Genomic DNA, 27,750 nt, shown 5'->3' with positions numbered 1-27,750 from the left:
GCGTCCTGCGTCGGCTTTACTTTCAAGCCGCCAACATTAAACGCGAGCGCCCTTGAGCACCCATCTGTTTTTTGTGGCAAAAAAATAAATAACGTGGCCCTTGCAACCGCGGGAGACCTCAACGCGCCTGCTGCACCGTGAAACCGCGCCGTTCAAGGAATCACAATCCATTGGCCCCAAAGCCCCGGCCAGCCTCCGATGGGCGCGACGCGCCGACCTTGTCCTGGCCCCTTGCGATTCCCTGCACTGGGGTTATGATATTTAGTTTGCAACGGCTGCTCACGGCGGAAGGGGGAAACTACCCGCCGTCGCCTAACCTAACCGTGCTCCCTCAAAAGCATCGCATGCTCTGTGGGGCTGAGGTCGCTGAAACGCAGACCGTAGTTTTTGCGAGAAGTTCGTCGTCGGGTTCGGGAACGGAATCCATGGTAACGCTGGCTAGACGCCGGTGCAAACGTAAGCGAAGCGACGGTAGCGACCCCCGATAGATGTCTCCAACATGCGGCGGCGGTAGCTTTCATTTCGGCTGCTGCTAGACCGCACCGCTAGCTGTCACAAATCACGGAGTCTGCCTTTACGTCATGTTTCACGTCACTTCGTCCTATGACGTCATAAGAGTGCGCCGTGACGTCATAAGAGTTTCCGAGTTTGAATCGGAGCGGCGGGAAAAACGTCAACTTCCAATCCAAATTTCTTTGAAATAAATGCATCTTTCGCTCCCGGACAAGCGGCAACAAAGCCATGAAATGTCGAGATATCAGATTTTGCTAACAAAAAAAAATTGATAGAGTTCTCCTCACTGTCCCTTTAATGGCTTTATGGCCATGAAACTGCCTCCGAAGTTTGGTTTGCGGACAAAAGCGGCCGCTATAGGCGCCACCGGCGATCGAGGATCAGCAGTCGGTAGACTGGCCCGGCGGCGTATGGTGTTGTACGAGGAGATCTCCCTTCCAAGCCCGTGCTGTTATTTGGTCTTTTAGTTAATCACAAGTAATTCAAGCGGACGTCCTGCATCCGCTACAGTTCCGTGATCTTGGCCCACTTGACACTTGTATAGAGAAAAAGCGCTGCCGGCAGCGCCACGGCTGTGATTTTCTGGCTGCTGCGGAGAGACTTTTGGACTTTTGTTGCTTAATGTGACATTAAGACAGTGCCGAAAAGTGCGCTGCGGTCATTAACCTACAACATATATACGCGTGAACGAAACGTAGCGCGCGGTAAGATAAGCCTGCTTAGCAGACGGCACTCGTTGGATTCATGCTAATTTTGGGTTGCTCGCCCGTGTTCAATGGGCGCGACTGCAGGTTTAGCAGCACCCTACGTTATACAGCGATACGCTGGGCACTAGCTGGCGTGAGATTTTATTGGCTGGTTTAAAGCATGGCACGGCTGAGCGACTGCAGCGCAAGGGCGCGTCAGAACACAGTACCGGCTGTTGCTGTATGCGCGGCACCACGGCGTTCGTCTTTCGGGAGCACATTGCAGTCGACTTCGCTTGCGAAAGCTGCGCAGCAGAGGGTATTTTCATTTGCTAATCTTTTGAGATTATAAATGGCGCATTTAAACCGGGATAGATTTACTCTTTTGCCAGCATGGTGCTGCTATTCGTATAGTGACACTGCTACGGCATAGCGCCGCTAACTAGCCCGATTTCCATCGAATAACGCCGTTATGAATTGCTGAGCTTTGGTGCGCATTACAGCACTGTATCGAGGTCTACTTTAACATAGTAATGTAAACTATTTTCGTAACTTTCCCCTCACCGCCTTCGGCGGTATACATGCAAAAAATGAGAAAGACAATACCTGAATGGAATAAACATTTTATTCGCATATACTACAGAAAGCAGAAAGGCAACTGAGTGTCAACATGGTAGCTGTTAATGGCTCGAGTTTTTGCCTGCACTGGCTGGGCATTTCGCACGCACTGTTGTTCAGTTTGTTTGCACGTGCTGTGACTTTATCAAGCTTCTGTTGACACTCGTGGAGCTGGTACTTCGTCTTGCGAAGCTGCAATTTTAGTTTGTGCAGCTCGGGATTGCGGGTGGGCATCGCAATTTGACAGGCTTTGTGCAAACTTTGCGCACCTTCGAAAAAATTAAGGAGTGATGCACGATGCTGCAGCAATTTGATCACATGACCGGCCGCCATCTTAAAATCATGGACGGCCAAGAAACGTTTGAATGCGAGTAGTAAGAGCTAAGGGTCTATAAGAAAAATTCACGAAGCGTGTCATTCCAGCCAGTGCCTTTTTTAGTGTTTAAAGCTCTGCCGTACTGAGACAGGCAAGCGATCTGTGTTGACATTGAGGCTCACCGTTATTAGCTGCCTCTGTAGCGGCGTCAATGGCCGGGTATATAACCTTTCCTTCCTGCTGACATATGCATTCGCTCGGCCCAAAGCGTTGTCCACCTCCGTAAGGGTCGGTCGGAACGCCTGATTACTAATCTTACGAACGAACCTCGTCACCTTTTCCGAGCTACTGCTGTCGCGTGGGCCGACCAATTGGCCGATGTTACTGAGTGCTTTGCGTTTGAGGCCATGGAACGTCTGGACACGTCCTTGGATCGCATCGATATTAGCTCCGGGCTCTCAGCGACTCAACAGCGCGACCTCCGCGCCATACTGCTCCAGTACAAAAGCTGCTTCGCATCCTCCTCGAAAGTGCGGTAAACGACGATCACGAAGCATCGGATCATCACTTCCGATGACGCTCGCCACATACGACAGCAGCCGTACCGCATTTCCCCGAAGAAACGCGACGCCATCCAAACGCAGGTGAAGGAGATGCTTACAGACGACATTATTCAGCCCTCTAAGAGCCCGTGGTCGTCGCCCGTCGTGCTTGTTAAGAAGGATGGGACACTGCGCTTTTGCGTTGATTACCTTAAGCTGAACGCCATAACGAAAAAAGACGTCTACCCGCTGCCCCGCATCGACGACGCACTCGACAGACTTGGCCATGCCCAGTATTTTTCGTCGATCGACCTAAAGAGTGGATATTGGCAGATTGAGGTTGTGAACGTGACCGCGAAAAAACTGCCTTTATCACACCCGACGGCAGCCCATATTAATTTAAGGTGTTGCCATTCGGCCTTTGCTCTGCTCCGGCGACGTTTCAGCGCATGATGGATACTGTCCTGGCTGGCCTCAAATGGTAAACCTGTTTAATTTACCTAGATGACGTGGTGGTGTTTTCAGAAACCTTCGACCAACACCTTGAACGCCTGCGGACCATGTTTGATGCCCTGCGGTTGGCCGACTTGACACTTAAACGCGAGAAATGCCACTTTGGCTACAAAGAGCTCAAGTTTCTCGGCCATGTTGTGAGCGCCGACGGCATACGACCCGATGCCGAGAAAACTACCGCCATAGCCAAGTTTCCCCGTCCTATACAAGGAAAACGCTCAAGCACTTCTTGGGTTTGTGCGCCTACTACCGCCGTTTTATCGCCGACTTCTCCAAGATCGCTGAACCTCTCACCCGTTTAACTCGTGACGATACACCGTTCGTCTCGACTTCCGACCAACAGGCTGCTTTCACAGAGCTGCGCCAACGGCTGCACACTATCCCTGTGCTGGCTCACTTCTCGATGAGGAGCCTGCTACCGAGATACACACCGACGCTAGCAACATTGGGCTTGGTGCCGTCCTCGTTCAACATCAAGAAGGCGTGGAACGTGTGATCGCGTATGCGAGTCGCACACTCTTGCGCACCGAAACCAACTACTTCACCTCGGAAAAGGAGTGCCTCGCTGTCGTCTGGGCCACGATGAAATTTCGGCCTTATGTCTATGGTCGTCATTTCAAAGTGGTCACCGACAACCATTCCTTGTACTGGCTTACCAATCTCCGGGACCCATCAGGCCGCCTAGCACGCTGGAGCCTTCGCCTTCAAGAATTTGATTACACAATTGCCTATAAGTCCGGGCGTAAACACGAAGACGCCGACACGCTCTCACGCGCACCTGTCGAGCAAGCTGATGCCAACGCAGAGGATGACAATCGTTTCCTATGCGTGATCAGCAGTTCGGACTTGGTGGCAAGGCAGCGTGCTGACGCTGACTTGCGTTTTGTCATGGATCACCTGGAGGGTCATGCTTCCAATGTACCTCGACACTTTTCCCGCCACTTGTCCTCTTTTTACATTCGTAATGGCGTACTGTTCAAGAAAAACTCCGGCAACGGTGACCGGCCCTACCTCCTAGTCGTGCCATCAGACCTCCACGACGACATCCATTCAGCGTGTCATGATGAGCCCACCTCTGGCCACTTGGTATTTGCACGCACGCTCGCTCGAGTGCGTCAGGGCTATTATTGGCCTAAACTTGCAAAGACCATACACCGCTACGTCAGAGGTTGCCGTGAGTGCCAGCGTCGTAAGTCACCACCGCTCAAGCCCGCAGGATTGCTACAACCAATTGCCAACCTCGCACACCTTTTGACCAAGTCGGCATTGATTTTCTGGACACATTCCCCGTGTCGTCGTCTGGCAATAAGTGAATTATGGTTGCGACTGATTATTTGACGCGCTAAGCGGAAACCCAGGTGGTGCCGCGCAGTACATCCTCTGAAATCGCGCGCTTCTTCATACACCACATTATTTTACGACATGGCGCCCTGTCCTCCGTCATCGCCTATAGGGGCACCGCGTTTACAGCGCAGCTCATGCACGAAGCGCTCTAGCTGAGTCACACGAACCACCGCAAGACTAATGCATACCACCCGCAGTCAAACGGGCTCACGGAGCGCCTCAACAAAACCTCAGCGGGCATGCTCGCAATGTACGTCGACGTACAGGACAAGACTTGGGACAAGATCCTCCCTTATGGGACGATTGCCTATAACACGGCGATTCAGGAAACGACTCGCTTTACGCCGTTTCGCCTCGTCTACGGGCCTGATGTACAAACGATGCTAGACGCCATGCTTCCGTGCCCCCCTGACGGCCAGGCGCTCACGCCAGACGCCGAGGAATTTACCTGGCACGCAGAGGAAGCCCGCCAACTGGCCCGTATGCACATCCGCCGGCAGCAGGCAACGGATGCACAACGCTACAACCAACGACATCGCCACGTTGAGGACCACCCCGACGACAAAGTGTGGGTATGAACTCCAGTACGTCGCCTCGGCCTGTTGGAGAAGCTCCTGAGCCGCTCCTTTGGACCATACACAGTGCTGCGACTCATCACGGATGTGACTTATGAAGTCCTCCGCGATGGCACTCTGCCGAGTTCGCGCCGTCGACCTCAGCCTGAGGTCGTGCATGTACTGCGTATGAAGCCTTATTTTACGCAGTAACGGGCGCCTCTTTCGCGTTTTCTTATGTTTTATTTTTGCCCGCAGCAGTTCGGCGGCCCGTGATCGTTTGTTCACTTGTTTTCCTTCCTCCCGTTCGCTTCAAGTGCACCCACGTTTTTGCCTCCTTTTTTTAGGGAGGGGGGAGGAGGAATAATGCCGCCAGGCGTCCCCGGGCGGCGCCCTAAGGACAAAGAAGTGAGACGCGCGTGCTCTTGCAGCTGGAACACTGCTTGACTGTTTGCGGCCTGTACCTAACCGTTTTGGTTCTGCAACCTATTTGTGACAATATACTATGCCAGTACTAATATCTTGTATTGAGCCTCGCTACTTTGCGACATACATGTTTGTTTATTTCTTTTAACTATTATGTGCTTTCAATATTATTTCTTCTTTTTGTTTTTGTGCAAGGCTTTGTCCTGATGCAGTCATGCTGTACTGCCCAGCCACACTCACAAGCATCAGTGCTTAAGCGGGCTGTTCACTATCATCTACAGTTGCCAGGAAAGAAACTATTAAAATATTATTATTATTATTATTATTATTATTATTATTATTATTTTTATTATTATTATTATTATTATTATTATTATTATTATTATTATTATTATTATTATTATTATTATTATTATTATTATTATTATTATTATTATTATTATTATTATTATTATCACAAGCTGACTTGACAGAAACTGGAGTAGTCAGCACAGACGAGAGATTATGATTCAGGCTGTTCCTAACGACATCTTCTGATTTGATAAAGAAGCACGAAGCCAGAAAAACCTGTATAACACCGTCGAAGCTTTTGATCGGTGACTTCCCCTTTCGAATCCCAAAGTAATTCTGTATGTTCCCGTTCCGTAATGGAAGCAGATGCGAACATAATTTCACTTTTTATCGTTCCGAATAACCTCTTTTAGACTCCGGTTCCTTGTTCCTTCTCGGAAATTCGCTTATTAGGCCGAAACACCGCAACACGAGACGAACGCGCCAGCATAGCGGTGTTACAGCGGCGAAAAAATGTAAAACTATAATGAATATATGATGATGTTGAAGCAGATTCCTTTTACTTTTTTGTTAATGAAGATGTGTGAATATAACTGATTACATGCTCGCGCTGGGCTGCTGAGTCGCTCTTTCAAACCTTCTAATATGACGTTTAATAGGGCACATTGTTGTTCGCTTCTGTTTTTAGCGTGCGATTTTTGTTTGCATGTTTCTAATCATTCTCTTTTTTTTTTTCTCGTATGGGATCAGTTAGGTTGGCGGCCTGCCTTGCAGACGGCCAGGCGCTACACGTTATCTTTCCTTTAACTATTTTGCAGACCCCATCATTCACTTTATGCTCACGCGGTGCTCGCGGGTAAAAAACGTCGAGGACGCTGGCGTACCATTGATTAGTTCAGTTTCGAAGGAAAACAAGTGATTGACTTAGAGCAGCTTGTCTCAGGAATCTGTTGAGACGTATGAGTATTTAGGCGGTTTTTCCCCACCGAAGGGGGGGGGGGGGGGGGGGGGGGGGGGCTCGAAAAAAGATTTTGCTGCGGGGAAATTTGAGCGGAGAGCCATAGTGCTCTTGACAGAGAGAGAGGTTCACGCTGCCCCCTCTAGGCCAGTTGTTTTGACCCGTGTAATTTTAAAGTTGTCACAGTTTTCGAAGACGTAATCTATCCCTTTCTTTCAATACGCCGCGGAATCACCAAGTCATCGAAGAATTCCCAGGATTTCGAAACCATCACTATCGCCTCCTGGAAGGAAGTGGGGGAAACGGGGGAGGGTCTTGCCCTCACAGGAACATCAACATCATCATCCATAATTATTAGCTGCAGGTATTCCTATTTTCCCGCACAATAATTGTCTTCGGTTGATGGGTAATGTAGAATATTTCATCAATATTCTGGCAACTTTAATATTCGTAGCGGTATATCTGGCTTCTCCTGGCTCATAAAGATGCACTATTAGCCTCACCATCATCATCGCTATCATCTCGAGGGTCAACGGCATGTGTCGTTGCATGATCCTTGCAGTTTGTCATATATGAAAGCTGGCACGTTTGCCTGCTGGACAATCCGAATGTCATTAATGTGGACCGGGTTGTGGGCACTCTTTTTAATGCGCCATGCGCGCATGTGTAGTAATGTGGGATCCATATGGATCTTGAAATGGGGAGAGAGAGAGGGGGTGGATGGGTTCCTGGTATGACATGACATTACACCGTTGTCACGTGGCTGTGACGTCATATTACATAATCGTTACATGACTAGCTTTGACGTGGCATTACACCCTGTCACGTGAGCTGGTATGACGTCACACTCATATGATCTCATCACTAATCATACTAGTTGGTCTAGGCGTTATCTAATTATATTAATTATCATTATTTAGGTGAAATTATCATCTTCGTCACGTGACTCGTCGGCTCATGACGTCACCTGGTTCCGTTTCTTGCAGACACTTTTTTGCGGATATGACCTTGAAAGTGAGCCATGTAATGCTTTCGCATTAATAAAAGAACCCGCTCACTTCTACACAGAGATAAATAAAAATTGGGGGACCCTTAAGCTTCGCCTTTAAGAGTGGAGCGCGACAGCGTGTTGCAGCACTGCCAGGGAGTTCACGGAACGCCATCGCCCGTTCGGCGCGACGCGAGTTTCTCTTCAATGTATTTTGTTCTAGCCTTTCTCCTAGCCGGGTGGAGGTTTGGGTCCATGTTTTTGGGGAGCGAGCAAACTTTCATAGTGGCTCTGATGTTGTCGGGGATGTCTGCTTCCTTTTCTAGTATTTTTTCTAAGTTGTATCGGAAGTTTACTACGATTCTTCTGCCGCTTCTTGTTTGCGCCAGCCTTTCGTTTTGCGTCTCTAGCTGTGCCTCTTCCAGCTCTTCGAATGTATTGTGAATGCCGAGCGCTAGTAACTTCTCGTTTGCTGTACGCATCGGCAGATGAAGGACCGTTTTATCCGCCTTCCGAATGATTGCGTTGATTTGGTCCCTTTCCCCTTGGGTTGTTTGGAAGTATGGGAGGGAGTATGTCACCCTACTTATGATCAAGCTTCTTACGATTTTCTGAGTGTCACATTCTTTTATGTCATGTCTTCTCTGCGATACTCTGGTTATCATTCTTGCCACTTGCGTCGCAGCCAGCTTAAGCCGGTTGATTGCGAATCCGCCTCTCCTGTTTTTTTGTATCCACATTGCGCGGATTCTGACCTGTTCCCTCTCCGGAATGTGGCTTCCTTCGAGCAGGATTTCTACCTTCTCCGGGTTTTTCTTCCCTCTCTGGATTCTGAGGATCTCCGACTTTTCAGTAGAGCACACCAGTCCTCTTTCTTTCACATACTCTTCCACACACGTCGCCGCTTCTTGTAAACTCTTTTTTTGTCCTAGCGTTCCCTGGTTGGCCCATATCGTGATGTAATCTGCATAGGTTGCGAAGCCGATGTCTTCGATCTTTTCGAGTCTTCTTGCACTTAGTTCAATCATCGCTACGTTGAAGAGTACCGGTGATATTGCCGAGTCTTGCGGCGTGCCCTTGTTTGGCGTCTTGATTTGGCGTGTTTGCTGGCGTGTTGATTTGGCGTGGCGCGACGGGTATGGCTCAGTGAATAGGGCGCACGGCTACTGATCCGGAGTTCCCGGGTTCGAACCCGACCGCGGCGGCTGCGTTTTTCTGGCGGCAAAACGCTAAGGCGCCCGTGCGCTGTGGTGGTGGTGGTGGAAACTATTACACACAGGGCAGTTTAGGAAGCGCAGGTCCTTGGGCCCCCGCACGGCCCCACTGCACTCAAAGGTTCATGTCACGGAGGCTCATGACGCTGGCAGTCCGGCCTGTGGCGATGGCTTGCTTGGCCGGGTCCTCGGAGCGCAGTAGGGTCTCCCAAGCCTCCCAAGTGGTAAGGGGCTCCAGGCCCCGCGGGGGAGGATCCGCCGGGCAGAGGGAAAGGATATGATCGAGAGTGGCTTTGGGGTGGCGGCAGAGGGTACAGGAAGGGTTTGTGTGGACTTAGTGATAGCGCGAGCGTATATAAGGGGAGGGTAAGGTGCGTGTTTGGAGCCGCCTCGAAAGTGTCTGATGATAGTTGTCGAGGGAGGGATGGGGTTTTGGGGGGGGGGGGGTACAGCCGACGCTCAGCTTTGCAGGCCACGTCAGTTCAGTGAAGGGATGCATGCGCTCCCGTGAGAACCCCAGATCGGAGGCCGCCGGTGCCCGGTTGAGAGAACCTCGGGCTAAAGCGTTGGCAGCCTCGTTTCCGGGATTCCCTGAGTGGGCAGGCACCCATATGAGCTCCATGTGGCGGGGCGGGTGTGCGGCGAGGGAGTTCAATATGCGAAATGCAGGGACGTGAACTCTCCCGCGGGCGAAATTTTGTATGGCAGTTTTAGACTCCAAAAGTATATACCGGGCCTCCGTGCTCGTGATGGCTAGGGCAATAGCGGCTTCTTCAGTCTCCTCCGAAGTGGCAGTGGAGATATGTGAAGGGTGGCAATCGGTTGTAGGGAAGGGTTCGTGATTGTTACAACCGCGCCCTCGCATGTGCATGCGGCATCCGCCCACACGGCATCCGGTTCCATGCCATAGTGTTTGTGGAGCGCCTGTGCGCGAGCTCTGCGGCAGGGTTCGTGGTAGGTGGGGTGCGTGTTTTTGGGGAGAGGTTTAATAAGTAGTTCGCGGTGAATGTGGTTGGGGACCTGGAGCTGTGTGGGATCCGTGGCTGGTATCCTGATGCCGAGGGTGTGTAGGATGTGTCTGCCGGTGGTGGTTCTCGCGAGACGTATGTATTGTGTCTGTCGGTGGGCCTCGATAAGCTCACCTATCGTGTTGTGTAGGCCTAGCTGGAGGAGTTATTCAGTTGAGGTATTTAGGGGCAGGTGTAGTGCTGTCTTAAAATGCTGTTCGGATCATGGCATCCAGGGTGGAGATTTCTGTACCCTGGAGTTTCAGGTAGGGAAGCGTGAAGAGAAAGCGGCTGAAGACGAAGGCATGAATGAGACGACATAGGTCATGCTCCTTCATGCCCCGGTGGTGTCCAGAAACTCGGCGGATTGGGTGCGATATCGACACCGCCGTCTGCTTGAGTTTCTGGATGGTGAGAGTGTTTTACCCGTTGTTCTGGATGTGGAGGCCCAGTACCCGGAGAGTGTGTACCTCCGGGATGTACCTGTTTTCCAGTTTCACGGTTATGGGGGCTGTTGGGCAGTTTCGGGTTGTGGGGCGGTTTATGAGGAGCTCCGACTTCTCCGGAGAGCATGAGAGTCCGATACTCCGCGCATGTGTTTGGGTGAGGGTAGCTGCCGACTGCAGAGTAGTCTCTATGTCTCCATCACTGCCATGGGGGTGGCCCATAGAGTGGTATCATCAGCATAGAGTGTATGCCGAAGGTAAGGGATGGTTTGCAGTTTGCGGGCAAGAGGGATGAGTGTGTCATTGAAGAGAAAAGGGCAGAGGACATATCCCTGGGGGGTGCCAACCCCACTAAGGGTGTATGGGCGGGATGTGTGGGGACCGAAGTGAATAGTAAGGAATGCTTGAATATAGGTGTACATACGTTCACCTATGTTCAAGGGGGAGAGCGCCGCCTTGATCGCTTTATGGTCTAGGCGATCAAAGGCCTTGGAGAGATCAAAGGCGAGGACAGCTTTTGTGTGGCCCGGTATGAGGTGTCAAAAATATCCTGTGTGAGCTGGAGCATGGCGTCCTGTGCAGACAGGTGGGGACGGAAGCCCACCATGGTGTGCGGGTAGAGGTCTTGCTCCGTCAAGTGTTAGGCGAGTCGGGCGAGTGCGACATGCTCCAAAAGCTTGCCCAGGCATGATGTTAGTGAAATGGGACGAAGATTTGCAGGTGTAAGGGGTTTGTGGGGCTTGGGTATGAATAAGATTTTGGTGTGACGCCAGGATTGCGGAAGGGTGCCCTCCTGCCAACATGTGTTGACGTACCCCGTGAGCTGGGCAATCGACTGACCGTCCAAATTGCGGAGCATGCTATTGGAGATACGGTCAAATCCTGGAGTGGAGTTAGAGCGGAGTCAGTAAAGCCGCTCTGACTTCTGCTTCCGTAATCTCCGCGTCGAGATTGGCATTCGGGATACGGCATAGGGGGGCAGGGGGTTTGAGGTACCGGGAGTTGTATGTGTGTTCCTAAGTATGTCGATGAGTGCGTCGGGAGAAAGGTTGGTCCTGTGTATAAGGCGTGTGCCCTGGTGTTGTGCGGCTGTTTTTGATTGCGTGGGGTCAATTAAGTGACGGAGGAGTTGCCAACTGCGTTTGGAGGACAGATTGCTAGCCATAATGTCGCAAATCTGTCCCTAGCAGGATCGGCAGAGCTCCTCAGAGTGCTCAGTAATTTTTTAGAAAACATAGCGCAAAAAGGACAGGGACGACACAGAAGTGGACAGGACATAGCGCCTGTCCTGTCCACTTCTGTGTCGTCCGTGTCCTTCTTGCGCTGTTTTCTAAGAACTGTTACCAACTAGCCCAAACCAAGCTACTGTTACTCAGTAATTTGTGTTTGCAGTGTGGCTAGCCGCTTAAGGGACCGATTGAGCTTTTGCCCTTTCCAGCGCTCTAGAATGCTATGGTGGGCCTCCCATAGGTGGGCCAGGCGAGTGCCGAGGGTGGGCGTATCTGGTGTGGTGTCAAGTGTTCGAGTGTGTGCGGAGACATCGTTCATGAGTGATGCCACCCACTGGTCGATGTCTGTAATTGGAGCATCAGGAAGGGCCGCCCGTGCGGCGCTGACCGCATCTCAGTTGGTGAGTTTGTGTGTTAGGTGAAGGGTCGTTCTTTGTTTGTACGGTACTGTAACGGAGAGGATGTAATGATCGCTCCCTAATGTGTGATGTGTTGTGTTCCACGTAATACCCGCAAGGTTGCGGCTCAGTGTCAAGTCCGGGCTGGTGTCCGCGCTGACACTGTTGCCAATCCTCGTGGGAGTGTTAAAGTTGTGAATTGTGAGGCGGAGCTGTTGTACCAAGGACCAGAGTCGCCTTCCTCATCCCATGGTGGTGCGGTAGCCCCAGTCAGTATGCTGACTGTTAAGTCCCCTCCGATAATCAATGGATGCTTGCCTGCAATACGATAGATCGCGCAGTAGCGTTTCCAATGAAGCCATCGGATGAGACGGTGTGTGGTATATATTTGCAATAAAAATAGATGGTGTGGAGTGTGCATCTGGAATGATTTCTGTGATCACGCATGGCATCTCGGAGGTGATCTGATGCGTTTGGTGTGCAATGGAGCGATGTATGAGTGTGGAAGCCCTGGGTGTATTTGTTGCGTCCGAGTGAGCGGATGTGTAGCTGGGAAGTGTGTCCTGAAGGAGGAGGACGTGGGCCGTAGAAAGTGTGGGGAGGAGGAGTTGGAGGGGTGCGCGCTTGTCCCGGAAGCGGCAGCAGTTCCATTGCAGAATTCATAAGGAATTAGGTGGTCGGCCCGCCATACTGTAGCTTGGGTGGGGTGAGGGTAGGTGTGTTGGGTAGGGGGTCCTGTGGGTAGGTGGGCGGGATTGGTGGGGGAATTGGGTAGGTACAGCGAAGGAAAAGCCTGCTCTATTGTTTGGAGGCGGGTGTCGTACCGTGCAAGGCTCATCTCAAGGGTGTGCACCATGCGCGTAAATTCCACTTCAATTTGTTGCTCGAAGAGTTGGGACAGGTGGTCGATGAGGTGGTTGAATTTTGCCTCTAGACGCGTGTTCATTTCGGCGAGTCGAGCGTCCATGCGGGCCTCTAGGGATTGAATGTCGGTCTGGGTGACGGGTGGTTGTTCTGTTGTGCGTTTTTTCTTGGGTGGGGGTGAGGTGGGGGTTTGGGAGTCCAATTCTTCCATGTTTTCAGTGGGTGTTTGAGTCCCCCCCCCCTACGGCGCCTCTTTCTTCCTTTCTTTTTTCACTCCCTCCTTTATCCCTTCCCTTACAGCGCGGTTCAGGTGTCCAACGATATATATGAGACAGATACTGCGCCCTTTCCTTTCCCCAAAAACCAGTTATTATTATTACTTAGCGCACAACAGCATGAGCTCGCGATTATATGACAGCATGACAGCTCGCAATTATATGTATAGTTTTGTTGTTAGTTGCGAGATGCGTTGATAAATAATATCAATTAATTAAAGATAAGCATGTTAAGTAAATCCATGTTACCTGTGTGTAGTGGAGTCATTTTACGCGACTACACAGATGAATTTAGGGAGAGCTTAAGAACCGGAGCAAGCCTCTGAAAGGTTATTCATAAGGAAGGCCTGAAGTGCCGCCCCTCTGAAATAAAGGTGGCCGCTGTGCGAGACTTCCCGCAACCGCGCACGAAGACCGATATTCGGTCGTTCTTAGGTGTCGCCGGCTACTATCAGAGGTACATCCCCAGGTACTCCGATATCGCGGCTCCCCTGACGGATGCTCTAAGAAAAACAGAGCCCCAAACAGTCGTCTGGGGCGAGACAAAGGAAAGAGCTTTTAGCGCCCTAAAGAGCGCCCTAACAAGCCAGCCTGTGCTACGATCGCCAGACTACACAAAAGGGTTCGTTGTTCAGTGCGATGCTAGTGAGCGAGGCATGGGCGTTGTACTGTGCCAACGGGAAAATGGAGAAGTGGAACACCCCGTCCTGTATGCTAGTCGTAAGCTGAACTGTCGTGAGCAGGCGTACAGCACCACCGAGAAAGAGTGCGCGTGTCTCGTGTGGGCCGTTCAGAAATGATCATGCTACCTAGCCGGCTCGAGGTTTATCATTGCGACGGATCACTGCCCTCTTCAATGGCTGCAGACCATCTCTCCCAAAAATGGCCGCCTCCTGCGCTGGAGCCTCGCTTTGCAACAATATTCCTTTGAGGTGCGTTACAAAAAGGGGAGTCTCAACGGTAACGCCGATGGCTTAAGTCGAGGCCCCTAACGTAGGAATCCGCCTCAAAGTTGTTTGTTACTGATGTTTTCTTCCTGAGGCAGGATTTTAAACATATTGCTTTTGTTTAGTGTTTCAAAGTGATGACGTGCTTTCTAGTGCAATTTTCCCATTTTTGGACGCGTTCTGAGTGCTGCTTGACTACTGCAAGGAACTAGGCAGTAGTATAAAAGGGGAAAGAGCCTGGCACAGCTTCGTGAGGGTTGTCCCGTGCTTGCTGACTGAGCGGTTGCGTTTCGGCGTAGTTCTAACGCTTGCTGGGAACGAGAACAAAAATAGCAACTCTCCCCAAGTCACTTTGCAGTGTCCTGTGTGAACCTGAACCTGAGAACGAGGCCTTCTCTGTGCGCTGCGCTCAAGCAACGCCGAGGGACGACCGATTTCGATTACGAGCATCATCGAGCGACATCCCTCCGGACAGCGGATGCAGTCCCCTGACCATCGGGATCTCCTTCTCCCGGCGGGGCGGTCTGTTACGTTTCGCCTACGACGCGCGGTATAGCCGGCGCGGATGCAACGGACGCCGGGGCTTCGTTCAAAGTGGCGGTCATTTTGGCCCGTTCAGCGCTGCCGCAACGCCTCCCGCAAAGCGCGTCCAGGCAGGTTTCAATGCCACGTGTCTTCGTGTGTGCGTGTGTGTGTGCATGTTGGTGCCCACGCTTGTCAAAGCGCGGCAGCCGGGGAGAGGAGCTCCCCAACTGGGAGGTGAGGAGGTCTGACCGGCGCCGGGCCGGCGCCGGTCAGACCTCCTGAGGCGCCGTCTCGTGCGCCTCATCCCGAGCCGTTCCTTCTTGCCCTCGATTCCGAGGGTATAAAGGCAGCTGCCCCGGACGCCAAAGAGAGGCTTTGATTTCTTCCGTCGAGTAACGTGGTCGCCCTGACCGGCTGCTCTTTTGCGATGATAGAATAAACAAGTTGTTCTGTTGGCAGTCGACTCATCCTTTGCCAGGACCTTCGGATGTTTCCAGCTGTGCCCCAGGCCGCCAGGCCAACGCTACCCTTGGGGCTTGCGACCCATTTGCAACAGTCTGTACACACCTTCCATCAACCTTTTGGCTTTCCTGTCTCACAGGGTTCTCAGAATTGTTTTTAACTGAAAAACTTCCTAATCGCTTTTTGTTTGTTTTTTGTTTGTTTTTTCAGGTCGAGCAGCCGACCTCAACCTCATGATTTGAGGTTGAGGTGAGGTTGAGTGAGGTCAGCAGTGGCCTCAGGAAAAGTGAGGTGAGGGCGTCAAAGGAGACCTCAACCTCAACTGATGAGGTTGAGGTTGAGTGAGGTCGGCAAATTCTTTTTGAAGTTGAGGTGAGGTCCAGATTTTTTATGTCAAATGCCCACCTCTGCCCCGTGCACCCCGGCGTAAGGTGATAAATACGTGTGCAGTTACATGTTTTTTTTCTTTGCGCAGTTATAAGCGGGCTGTGCTAATGTTCAGGTGAATGAACGCAACAACTTGAATGCTATTATACATTGAGTGACAGAGCCGATCGACTCCCAGACTTCGCGCTTTACTACTGTGCCCCGTTGCCTGTTAGCCAGTTTCCTAATGCGGCATTTATGTGCGAGAAACCTATCGAGGCTAATTTAAATTTCCTTTTATGCCACTACGTGGATTCAACAGGGACGCAGCTGGTCAATACATGCTGCTTCTGCAGTGCGCAGGCATGATATGAAGCCGCCGGTAGCTACGGCAGCTGCGGTAGGCACGGGCAGGCGGAACCTGTTTTGCCTACCATACGAAAGTCGCTGCTGACATCAGCGCCACCGCATCATTGTGACGTCGCGGGATGAAGGACGTCTATAAGGAACCGGGTTCCGGAGAACATGTCAGTTACCATAAACAGGCGGCTCGGACGATTGGTAGGACCACACGCCTCCGTTAGTGATCTCGGCGGGCGTTGTCCCGGCCACGAACAGGGCGGTGCACACTTCGTAGCCCGGTGTCGAAAACGCCGGTGGTACCAGCAGAGAGACGGAGGGCTGGGACTCCGAGCTTAACGTGGGCGCGAAAGAGCGCGATGATCGGGGCGAGGAGGCCGGGTCTCTTTGGGCGGGCTGCGGAGTGCGGCGATTGAAGCGCCAAGCTCATCGAGACGTGCCTCAAGGCGCGAAATCGCCGGGTCTGTAGGCGGAAAAACAGCAGTGACGGACGGTGTGGCCGCCGCATGAACGTTATCGGCGAGCTCAGCCAGGCGGTCGAGGGTGACGTCACCGGCCGCCGCAAGGACGAGGCGGATGGGGAAGGCGTTGAAGGAAAAGCTCTCGAAGCAACGCCGAGTGGTTGGGGATATCGCGGTCCCCGAGAAGATGTCGCATCCGGCGCAGAAGCTGGGAAGGGCGCCGGTCGCCAAGGTCTTACTCAGTATAGAACTGCTGGAGGCGGGTGCGTTCCGACGGCATAAATCTCTCCAGCACATTGGTTTTCAGGTGAGGATATGGTGTAACACTCATGAGGGCAGAGAGAACGTCGGAGAGCTCACTGGCAACGTCAGGAGGAAGGCTCGAGGTGACATGGTAATAGCGCGTCGTCTCCAAGCTGATGCGGGAAAGGCAAAATTGCGCCTCGATCTGATGGAACCAAACTTGCGGGTTCTGGGGCCAGAAAGGTGGGAGGCGAACCTGCAGTCACGAGACGTCCTGCGGACGTGAGTCCTGTTCCGTGAATGCTGCGGGATGGGTCTTTGCTCGTCCTAGGTCACCAGTTGTAGGCTTTACGTCTCAGGAGCGAAGGAACAAGACCGATGCTGCGAACCGACACCGGAGCAGAACTGCCAGCCGTGGCTAGCCACGGCCAGGTGCCGTCCTTAGTCTTCGCCGGGTGGCGAGCGCTATCCGGGTTCCCGGCGCCACCAAAGAGAGGGTGGTACAGCGTATTAAACTACGTCAATGTGGAAACCTTGTTATGTGCGGGCAGGCAGCGGTGGTTTAGCTTTGCGCCGCTTTGTCGCCGTTTTGCTCTTTTGCAACTGTCTGCGTACTACGTGGTTATCTGTGTCAAATGCATGTTGTTGTGTTCGTCGTGGTAAAGCTCGTAGTGACTGCAAGGCAAACGCGGTGAGTGCACGCTGAGAACTGCGCCTCCGACGATGCTGCGTCAGCGCTTGGCAAATCCCGGCAAGTCCCGGCAAATGGCGGCCTGTTTTTTGGATGCACACCTGTACGGCCGATGTCTCGCTGCGTCGCTTTGCCACTTAAAGTTGAGGTTTTATTGCTTTCAAGACGCGCGTCGAATTCCGTATAAGTCTTCCGTCCCTTCCCGCTGCTCCGCGTTTTGGGTTCTTCGTCGCATAAACATATCGGTGTTACCTGAATGTGCTCAAGTAGTTGTTACTAGCGGACTGGTAAGTGAACGGCAGTTTTACATTGATGTATCAAATACTAAAGTCGCTCTAAATTTGCTGGTACCACCGGCGTTTTCGACACCGGGCCACGAAGTGTGCACCGCCCTGTTCGTGGCCGGGACAACGCCCGCCGGGATCGCTAACGGAGGCGTGTGGTCCTACCAATCGTCCGAGCCGCCTGTTTATGGTAACCGACAAGTTCTCCGGAACCCGGTTCCTTATAGACCTCCTTCATACCGCGACGTCACAAAGATGCGGTGGCGCTGATGTCAGCCCATACGAAAAAATGCTATGGGCGTCTATGGAAAAAGCTATGTCCGTCTATGGCCTTTTATGAACGTCTATAAGCACCCATAGAGGTGATTATTGCCAGCTATTGAAAAATCTATGGCACTAAAGCTATAGCTTTGGAACCATACAATTGTCGTAAGCTCTCTATAGAAAAATATATCAGCCTGTATAGACAGCTATAGACATAAATAGGAAAGGTTTATAGCTATTTGGGCCAAATGTCTATAGCCGGCCATAGGACATTTTTTGTATGGGAGCAGCGACTTTCGTATGGTAGGCAAAACAGGTTCCGCCTGCCCGTGCCTACCGCAGCTGCCGTAGCTACCGGCGGCTTCATATCATGCCTGCGCACTGCAGAAGCAGCATGTATTGACCAGCTGCGTCCCTGTTGAATCCACGTAGTGGCATAAAAGGAAATTTAAATTAGCCTCGATAGGTTTCTCGCACATAAATGCCGCATTAGGAAACTGGCTAAAAGGCAACGGGCCACAGTAGTAAAGCGCGAAGTCTGGGAGTCGATCGGCCCTGTCACTCAATGTATAATAGCATTCAAGTTGTTGCGTTCATTCACCTGAACATTAGCACAGCACGCTTATAACTGCGCAAAGAAAAAAAACATGTAACTGCACACGTATTTATCACCTTACGCCGGGGTGCACGGGGCAGAGGTGGGCATTTGACATAAAAAATCTGGACCTCACCTCAACTTCAAAAAGAATTTGCCGACCTCACTCAACCTCAACCTCATCAGTTGAGGTTGAGGTCTCCTTTGACGCCCTCACCTCACTTTTCCTGAGGCCACTGCTGACCTCACTCAACCTCACCTCAACCTCAAATCGTGAGGTTACCTGAATGTGCTCAAGTAGTTGTTACTAGCGGACTGGTAAGTGAACGGCAGTTTCACATTGATGTATCATACACTAAAGTCGCTCTAAATTTGTGGCCTATCATAGGGTCGTTTTAAAAGGGTCTGCTACAGACGGAATTATACGCTTATTTAGTGGTCTGTCCGTCATAATTCGGTACTCACCGCCACCGAGGCTGCAATCAGGGGTAGATTAAAACATGAATATGCATAGGGACGTGATGGGCCACAGTATGATTTGTATGACATTTATGCTTTCGATCTTGGGCAAAAACAAGTATCCAGTACCCTTTAACTTTTCGGGCTATCGCTTACGAGGACATGGACTTCTGTCATCGTCAAATGAAACGAGAGCAAAACAATTGAACCACGCAAAGGATGGCGACTACTTAGTCGAAGGAAACCGAACAGCATGCAGCGTAGTGGATTTTCATTTCTAAGACGCAACAGCAGTTCTTTTCAAGCGGCAAGGAACCCGGTTTGAATTTCCTATCCAGGAGCTGATACTTTTGCGTTCTCGCGCTTGCGTTTCAGTTATCCTTTTCGAGATTCTTTTGGCGTGCATGCATTGCTTGTCATTTTATAGTATGACCCCATTTCGCTTGCAGAGGCAAGACTGCATGGCAGATGAATGGAATGAGTGGTAACCTCCTAAATTTCAAGATTTCATTTATTTTTACGTCGCCACGCATCTATGTGTGTAACTGTGAGTTAATAAAGCACAGCTTTCGATGACAACTTTTCTCGGGATCACTCATTTCTTTATTGAAATCACTCAAGCACAAGCAATGTGATTCACTTTTATAGGGCTGTAACATTCACTTTAAGTTCCTATTTATTTAAGAAGGTGCCTCCAGAACAAGTCACAGCATGCGTTCGTATGACGCACGACAAAATACGAGGCCAACGACGATGCAGACAAAACGGTGCTTGGACAAGTCGACGAAAAATTAAGCCAATTGAACACCATCACTTATGAGTGGACTTAACATGCCAGTCAAAATTCCATTCAAATTAAATCGGCTGCAAAGTATCGGTGTCAATTATCGGCCGACTTGGCAGAGCACCGTTCTGTCTTCGTCGTCGTTGGCCTTATCTTTTGTCCTCTAGAAAAAATAAATATTTACTATCTACGCCACAGAAACCTCAATATGATGTCATGATTTTTTATTTGTTACTCGAGAACAGCCCCGCTCCCAGGTGGCGCTAAACTCGTGCCTCGCTCTCTCGTCACGCTGGTCCCCTGGCACACTAAGCACACATCTGCCAATATCGCAATTTCAATGGAAGATGTGCTAAATGAGCTTCCATGCTCAAATATCAACTCACTTGCACAGGAATATATCTGGAACATGCTGTCATCAATTTTTTTGCGGCCGCCGCCGCGGTGGCTCAGTGGTAATGGCGCTCGGCTACTGACCCGAAAGATGCGGGTTCGATCCCGGCCGCGGCGGTCGCATTTCGATGCAGGCGAAATTCTAGAGGCCCGTGTACTGTGCGATATTTGTGCACTAGCTACAAGCAATAAATACACCTAAAAATGCACCTCTCGGGTATTTAGGCAAATAGCTGGCCCTGTTGCTACGTTAACACCTTGATATTCAGCGTCACACAGGAGGTGAGGGCGAAGGAAAAAGACGCAACGTGAATGGAATACCGAAAAATCACGTTTGTAGTCGGCACTCGTCGCGTCTTCTTTCCTCGCCCTTGTCTCGTGTGTCGCAAGGAACCTCGAGGCGTTCGAAGATTTATTTTTACCGACAGAGAACGTGTGGTTATGACGTCACGAAATTTCTTTTGGTTTTTAGTCATGACGTTATTGTTTACTGTAGTTCGCCTCACCCTTCGAAGACGGAGCTGGCTCCGCACCATAAGCCGTGATGTTTTAAACGTATGGGCTTCAACCCAAGCAGCGCTACCACTCTACATCTACCTTGTGTAATTCACACCTTATTTTTATCACTTAACTAGAAGCTCGAGGCAAAAGCTTTGTTCGATTCAGCCGTGGTTCTCTGCACCGCCGGAACCGGTTCACGGTGCGCTGCACCAAAGCCCTCGATTCACAGCGCCCCTGTGCCACTGTCCGCGATTGATTTGGGTGCATCCGTGGTGTCGATGTGGTGCAAGGAACCTTGGCACCGTCCGTGAAGGAGGTGCAGGAAAGTTGTGCACATGCAGACAGCTTTGAGCAGACGACGCTAACATGCTCGTAAGTATTGAAGGTGAATTGAGGAAGGCCTTCGCTGTCGTCGACGGGTCCTATGTCATTTTGCGAGAAAATGACGCTGAAATATACGCGACAGCAGGTATCTTCCTGTGTTTTTGTTGTACCTGCTACTTGTAACAGCTAGCTAAGCCGTCCGTGTGCGTGCGAGTTCACACAAAACTTTTTTTTTTCAGACGGCGCAACAATGGTGTGTGGGCTGTTGGAAAAATACGGGCAGGGCGAATCGCGGGCGTGTTTTGCCGGCGCCGGTAACTCTGCCTGCTGCGCTAGCATGCAGGCATATGCTGCTGGTTCGCCGCTACCTGGACATTAATTCTGCTGCGGCTACGGGAATGTGCCGGTTCTCACGCAAAGCTGCGAGGTAGCTTTTAAAGTACTTATTAAGATGTAAATGAGCGAGGCAGGCTCTCGACGGTAATTTGTGGGCGCCCCACTATAGGCGTCGGAAAATATATATGCAGGGCCTTGATGCGCTCCGAAAGTTCGAAAGACGCTTTTACAGTACTTCGGAATTCGGCTGCAATCGGTCCAAACAAGTGAGTTGCGGCAAAGGACAGCACGGAGTCGGTTCCTGGTATTCATTGTCGTAATAGTAGAACTACTCCATAACAAGGAACTATGTGATGTCCCCGTCGTCGACCATGGCGAACTCCATGGACGACGCAAGTCTCGTTATGCACGAAAGCGACCACACACAAAAAACACACGCGAGAACTGCACCACCTCCACGGCGAGTAGACGACAAGAGCTGCCTGCACGCGCTCGATTGAAAATTGTCGCACATAAGGTGCGGCGCTGCTGACGCGCTGCACCTGCACCACAGAACTGGTCCTGCACTGCGCTGGCACCATGGAGCGACACTTTTTCAGGACTGGTGCCTTGAACCAGCTCTGAATCAAATAAAGCTAAAAGCAGCAGTGCCGGGGTTTGATGCGCTTTACGTATGTTCTAAGTACCTGCGGAGCGTATGCACAGGCCACAGCCCAATTTTCACACTTCGCTTTTACTTAGTTATCAGTTCGAATTCAAAAAGCCGGCCTGCTTGCGCAGCCGTGCAAACAGCAACTACCGCGGTGAAAACAAGTGCACGCTGCAAGCATAACGTGCAGGAAACAAGGATAAACGACGTTCCACTTACTGTTTTTTTGGCAAAGCGCTGATCTCGCGCATAACACGACTGCCATGGCGAGACACAATGGAAGCATCATGCTTTTGCGTGGCCACGCGCCGTGAAGAGCGCCGCAAGAGTAGCTCGCGAATGCGAGCAGTGTTCGAGACATAGTTGCCCGGGTCTTGCGATGGTCTGCGATATGGAGCAGCAAAACTTGACTCCTCACCTCGGAGTCGAGATAGCGATTGTCCGCGGGGACGTTAACGCCGCGTCGGCTCTCACTTCAGACGGTTGGTTCCGCTTTTGCGTCTTGCAGCTTGGGGCTAGGACTCTACCCGATAGCCGCTGTTAAGACGCGGAACTTTCTATGACAGCACGCTGAGGGCCTTGAGACGCTCAAGATGGCTTGAAATCTTACCAACGCCCTTGAGTCCGTTCAGACCCGCACAACATGATTCATTCTAATTATTCCTACAATTCAAGCATCTCAGCGCTAAAAGCTCAAGTAAACTTACCTGCAGCTTCAAGCCGTACGATAGCACGTCTTAACCTTTTTCGCATTTTTTTCCATTCGTTGCCTTCTGATAGCCCATACATAAAAAGAGCCTCCCACATCGCCAGTTCCAGCCACCGCTATACAGTGTAATCCCCACAAGCCCATACCACGACTTTTCAACACCCATTTTTCCTGCAACCGACTGCCCACCTAAGTTGCCACCTTCTTTGGCAAAGCTCATCTAAAACCTTTCAATGTAATTTTTATTATCTTCGTTACTCATGAAACACCCACTGCTTCATGTAATGTCTCAACTTTAAACATTTTAATAAATAAATAAATAAAATCCGCTCTGACCTATTCAGTATGTACTGTCTCGTGGCGTTACCCCAGTCATTTTCCTTTACATTGGCCGGTTTGTTCTCCACAAATTAATGTTAAAGCTTTTTGGTTAGCCACTAAGCTTCTGCCCTATAAGTGAAGACTGACAAGAAATAACTATTCTGCAGTATGCTTTCGAGGAATATGAATGAGATGCAATTCGTGACCTGAGAGTCTGCCAAGTGAACTCCACTCTTCTATGTATTTCATCTCATGGCTAGAACATGCGACCGCTACCTGCCATTTTGCTGCAGTCAGGCCTGTATCTACTTCCCAGTTCTTAGTCGCCGCGGTGGTTCAGTGGTTATGGAGCTCGGATGCTGCATGACCCGAAAGACGCGGGTTCGATCCCGGCCGCGGCGGTCGCATTTCGATGGAGGCGAAATTCTAGAGCCCCGTGTACTGTGCGATGCAAGTATACGTTAAAGAACCCCAGGTGGTCGCATTTTCCAGCGCCCTTCACTACAGCGGCGTTTCTCAAAGCATGAGTCGTTTTAGCACGCTAAACTCCACAAACCAAAGCAAACTTCCCAATTTTTATTATTGCCTACTCAGACAGGATCAACATAACCGTGCACCTCCACCACGCACGTCTCATAGGATCGGTCATCCGTTGAAAGTTTAACGCCAACATATCCCGTACGACTACATTTTTTCGTTACTTTTCCTCCAAGCAGCAAGGCATTGCAACGACCTTTTCCACGAAATTGCAGCCATCATCTAGCCATCAGCTTTCCAAGAGAAAGTGACATTACACCTTTCATCATGAACAAAATATTTATCCTGATGGTGAACTCACCTTTTAGGTAGTGCCCCCCCCCCAAGAAAAAATGCAATCATTAAGGAAATAAACGTTAAATGGGTGAATTTTTGTTCCCTTCCTAGAGTTTTGAGCATCAGCTTAGTTATCCCCGCAGGGGCATCTCTAACACGCAGATGTTGGTGAGTTGAGACACCACGGGTTCCTGGCACATGAGCGCTCCGCCCACCTGCTTCCAGCAATGCTTGGCGTTTGCATGTGTCTGGGGAAAAGGGGATCCTGGTGGTTGAGTGGACGCCGAGCGCTTGGAGCTTTAAGGCCCCTCGTCTGTACACTGTTAGGTGCGGGGCTTCTCTCCCGTAGCAGGCCGCCGGTGTTGGGGGATTTCGCTTCGATCCCACCGCTGCCACCAGTGGTTAGGAGAGGGGCTCCAAGTTCATAGCAGGGAACCGGTGTTGGGGGATTGCGCTTCGATCCCACCGCTGCCACCAGTTGTTAGATGTGGGCCCCTGGTTCGCCCTGCGCCGTCTCTCGCCGAGGTCGGTGTCCCCGGGTTCCGGATCGGGAGACTGCTGTTGTTGGGTGACGAAGAGATGAGAGGGTCTTCGAGGTGGAAAAGAGACTGAAAGGGTTTATTTACATTTTTACATAGTTCGAAAGAGTGAATCGGGAGCTGGCGATCACACGCCAGATCGCTGCTTAAATAGGGTCCCCTGTCCCCAGGTCCTTAGTTGGGAAATTTAGTTCATTAAAAATGCGTCCAATCACTGTGACGTCGATCACGTGTCCAGTCTTTAGGCTCCGCCTTCCAGGACGGCCCCAACAACACACTCTTGCCACTTCTGGCAAGTTATGGTCCGCGCTCTCCAGGCAGCAGTGATGAATAGCCCGAAGGGGGTCCCATGGCAGCGTCGAAGGTCAGTCACCTGCACTTCACAGCGGTAGCGTGGGGACTAAAGGTTGCCACTGCAGTTTGCAGAAGGTTCCACGTGGAGCGTGGGAACTAAAGGTTGCCACTGCAGTTTGCAGAAGGTTCCACGTATAAGGAAAAGCACAGTCTAAGACGAGGTCGTTTTCGAAGCACGAGGATTCCGGCGTCGTTGGCTTAGCCAAACACGGCCGCATTTGCCACGGCTCATTTGCATCCCCGCCGCTCGCCGACTCCCCAGCCGTCCCCTCCGAGATAAAGATGTCACGGGTGGGTCCGGCGTTTAGAACAAACGACAGGCTCACCAAAGCCGTTCTCAGGCAGCGGACGGCCGTTTCACCCCGTAAACAGCAGGCGGGGGGGGGGGGGGGGGATCAAGGTCCCTTGTAGACGCCATCACCTGCATTCGTGGCGCCGCAACCCCGTCGTCGGCTCTTTGAAGCTTCTGTCGATTGATGATTCTCAGTGGCTTGAATATTCTTGGCATGTTGGCGTCTCCAAACGTAACAGCTCCTCCTCGGCCACGACAATCTCGATCGGCCAGTGGTCACAATCACTGGTCGAGGAGAGATGACTTGAGTTGTAGCGTGGGAGGCCCTTCTTCATCTTGTCTGCAAGCACAGAGCAGTCCTAAACCTCGGACAACGGAGGCATTAGTCGAAACCAACCACTCAACATAACGCCACTCCCCAGGCAGTGCCCAAAATTCACCCGAGAGCCGCCAGGCTGTTATGCACTACTACTGCATTGTTAATATAAACGTAAGCACAAACTTTTGCAGCTGACAGCAATAATCTCGGCTACTAAGAACAGCTTCCATGTCTGCCAAATTCGCTGCCAAGGCCCGATTCGCCGTACACGACTTGAATAGGGGTGGCAAATTTGGAAGCAAAACTGGAATAAACAATCAACTAGCACCTCAATTTTGCCCGAATTTAGGGTCAAGAGAGCGTCCGCGTCTCATCTGATGTCGCCAAAGACAGACTGCCAAGTTGTACAATACGCGGTGGTGTGTCAAAGCCTACAAATTCTTGATTAGAAACTCTATTCCTTATCACTCAAAGCTCTGATCCCCTTATACCACCGGAATACCGATAGATTGCTTAAAATTTGGCCCACGCTCAAATTAATCCACTGGCTCTTTCCAAATAAGCTTGACGCTCGACTCCAATAATCAACTGTTCGAGTTGAACTCGTAAAGACGCGACTGCGCATCGCAATCCTTATTCCTTCCCGTACTGGCGAGGGACTTCTCCTAAACTCAATGAGTCAGTCATGCGCCTCGTCACCATCACTTGTACAGAAAGCTGCTACAGCTGTTCTCCACAGAATTCTGCAGCCTCACTTCATTCACGTAATCTTTGAATACCAAAATTGGCTAGCTAACCAAGCGCCACTAAACACAGGTACTCAAATGGGCACAAATACACGTACTTTCATTGCCTCTGCAATGCGTTAGCTACACTGTCGCGAATGAGACAAACGTTTGGTACCTAACTATGGCCTCCCCCATCAAAACTTGTCTTCCGATATCTCCTAAAGATACTAAGCGAAACGTGTGCTCAAAATTCAAACACAAAGAAATTTACTCTCTCGGAACGGTTCTACATAAGCAAACAGCTCATCATCAACTCGGGAAATGTCTTCGCTGAACTCCTGTGAGTGCCTTTATCACTTGGTAGCATCTCAAATTGACACACGTCCTTTCTAACTCAATGGCACAATCACCTTTATTTAAGTTTTAAGAAAACAGTAACACTTGATGAAATCCAAATTTTTAACCTAAAACAAAGTAGCATTTCCTTCCCAAATTTTTCCACGCACAACAAACAAAAGGAATATTAATAAAAAAAAACAGCTACTTCGAATGGCTACGCGGGGTGAAACATGGCTCACCACCCCCGCGTCGAAAGGATTAGTCTTTCAGCCGCGCCCGCCGGGGTCGCGCTCTGACTGATTGTACTGCTGTCAACTCGTGACAAAGGGCAACTGAAAGAAGACATTCCTGATCGCTACTGCCATCTCCACAGCCCCTCGACGCGCTCAGAAGGCCCCGGTAGCCCATGCATTGCCGATAACCGATTCCGGGCGACGGACAGCGACCGGAGCGAGAAGCTGCTCTCTGTTGTCGCCCCAAGCAAGCCCGCCTACCCTTTCGCCCTGCGCGCTTCCTTGAATACAGTGCGGAAAGTGCAGGACGAATCTTTCTCCAGAGTGCGCGCTGAACATGCCTGCGAGCGCGGTCTCTGTTGCTCGACTCCAGCGCTCGCATACGCCGGGTGTCCCGCAGTCTAGCGCCTTCTGATCTTTCCTGCCACTTTGCCTTTTTCTTTACCGCCTTTCTGTCAGGTCCGGGTTGTCTGGGTCTTAACGCTGGCCGATGCCCTTTCAAGAACATCGCTCCTGTTCTGCTTGGTAGACGCGTTTTTCTCTTTCTGTTTCTGGGGTCACCTTCAGAAGCATCTGCGCGTGCCGCCTGACCAGTAACTTTAGCTGCAAAATTACAAGGTCCCATGCGGGAAGTCTTTTCTTCCCCTTCTGCCGCACTTTTATCTGTGCTAACGTTAGCACCTGTCTGCGCCCCTGCATTTAGGGCTTGGCATTTCAACCGTTTTTTCTTGGTCCGTGCCCTCTTTCCGTTTTTACGCCTAGACACTTCCGTTTGCGTCTCCTGATCACAACTAGCTTGATCTAGTTTTACAGAGGCAGCTCGGAGACATTCATCCAATTGCAAACTGGCCGCTTTGACTTCGCAGGTCAGTGTCAGCTCCACACTGCTGACACACGGACCTTCCGCTGCCCCCGAGTTGGGTAGTTCGTTTCCCTGAAGGCAGTCCTCCACCGCCCGCTTATCGGCCTGAGTGCTTACCCCTGAAACGCCCTGCTCGTCTGCAATTGAGCTTTCGTCCTGTCTCAGCGTGGCTTTCGATACAGCGTTTCGACACACTTACAGCTCCGCAATCTTCATGACGGTTGTGCGCTGTTTCACAATACTGTTTTACGTCGTCACGTCTGTCCAACTGGAACGATCCGGCCTGACTCGCTCTCTCTGGAGTCTTGGCTCTCGAGATCTCATCTTCCAGTTTCTTTATCTCATACGCGAGCTGTAACCTTCTGAGCTCCCGTTCCTCTCGCTCGGCCGCTAGCCGTTGGTGCTCATTTTCCTC

General features: G+C 51.0%; 1 protein-coding gene across 8 annotated transcripts in view; it reads right to left on the bottom strand.

Annotated features, from left to right (window-relative positions):
• The window catches only part of LOC144114392 (protein lev-9-like), a 130,750-nt gene extending 108,513 nt beyond the window's left edge, over positions 1–22,237 (bottom strand). For 3 of the 8 annotated variants that reach the window (XM_077648106.1, XM_077648107.1, XM_077648108.1), the window contains exon 1: positions 22,046–22,237. In XM_077648106.1, the coding sequence (XP_077504232.1) occupies positions 22,046–22,187 (142 nt within the window). In that variant the 5' untranslated portion in view covers positions 22,188–22,237. The remainder of the gene's footprint in view (positions 1–22,045) is intronic. The other 5 variants (XM_077648110.1, XM_077648112.1, XM_077648109.1 and 2 more) reach the window with 4 other exon arrangements.
• Positions 22,238–27,750: the final 5,513 nt, after the last annotated feature.

The sequence above is a fragment of the Amblyomma americanum genome, chromosome 1 (assembly GCF_052857255.1).
Source record: "Amblyomma americanum isolate KBUSLIRL-KWMA chromosome 1, ASM5285725v1, whole genome shotgun sequence".
Classification (NCBI taxonomy): Eukaryota; Metazoa; Arthropoda; class Arachnida; order Ixodida; family Ixodidae; genus Amblyomma; species Amblyomma americanum.
The sequence above is the reverse complement of the archived record's forward strand: the minus strand, read 5'-3'. Positions and strand labels throughout refer to the sequence as shown.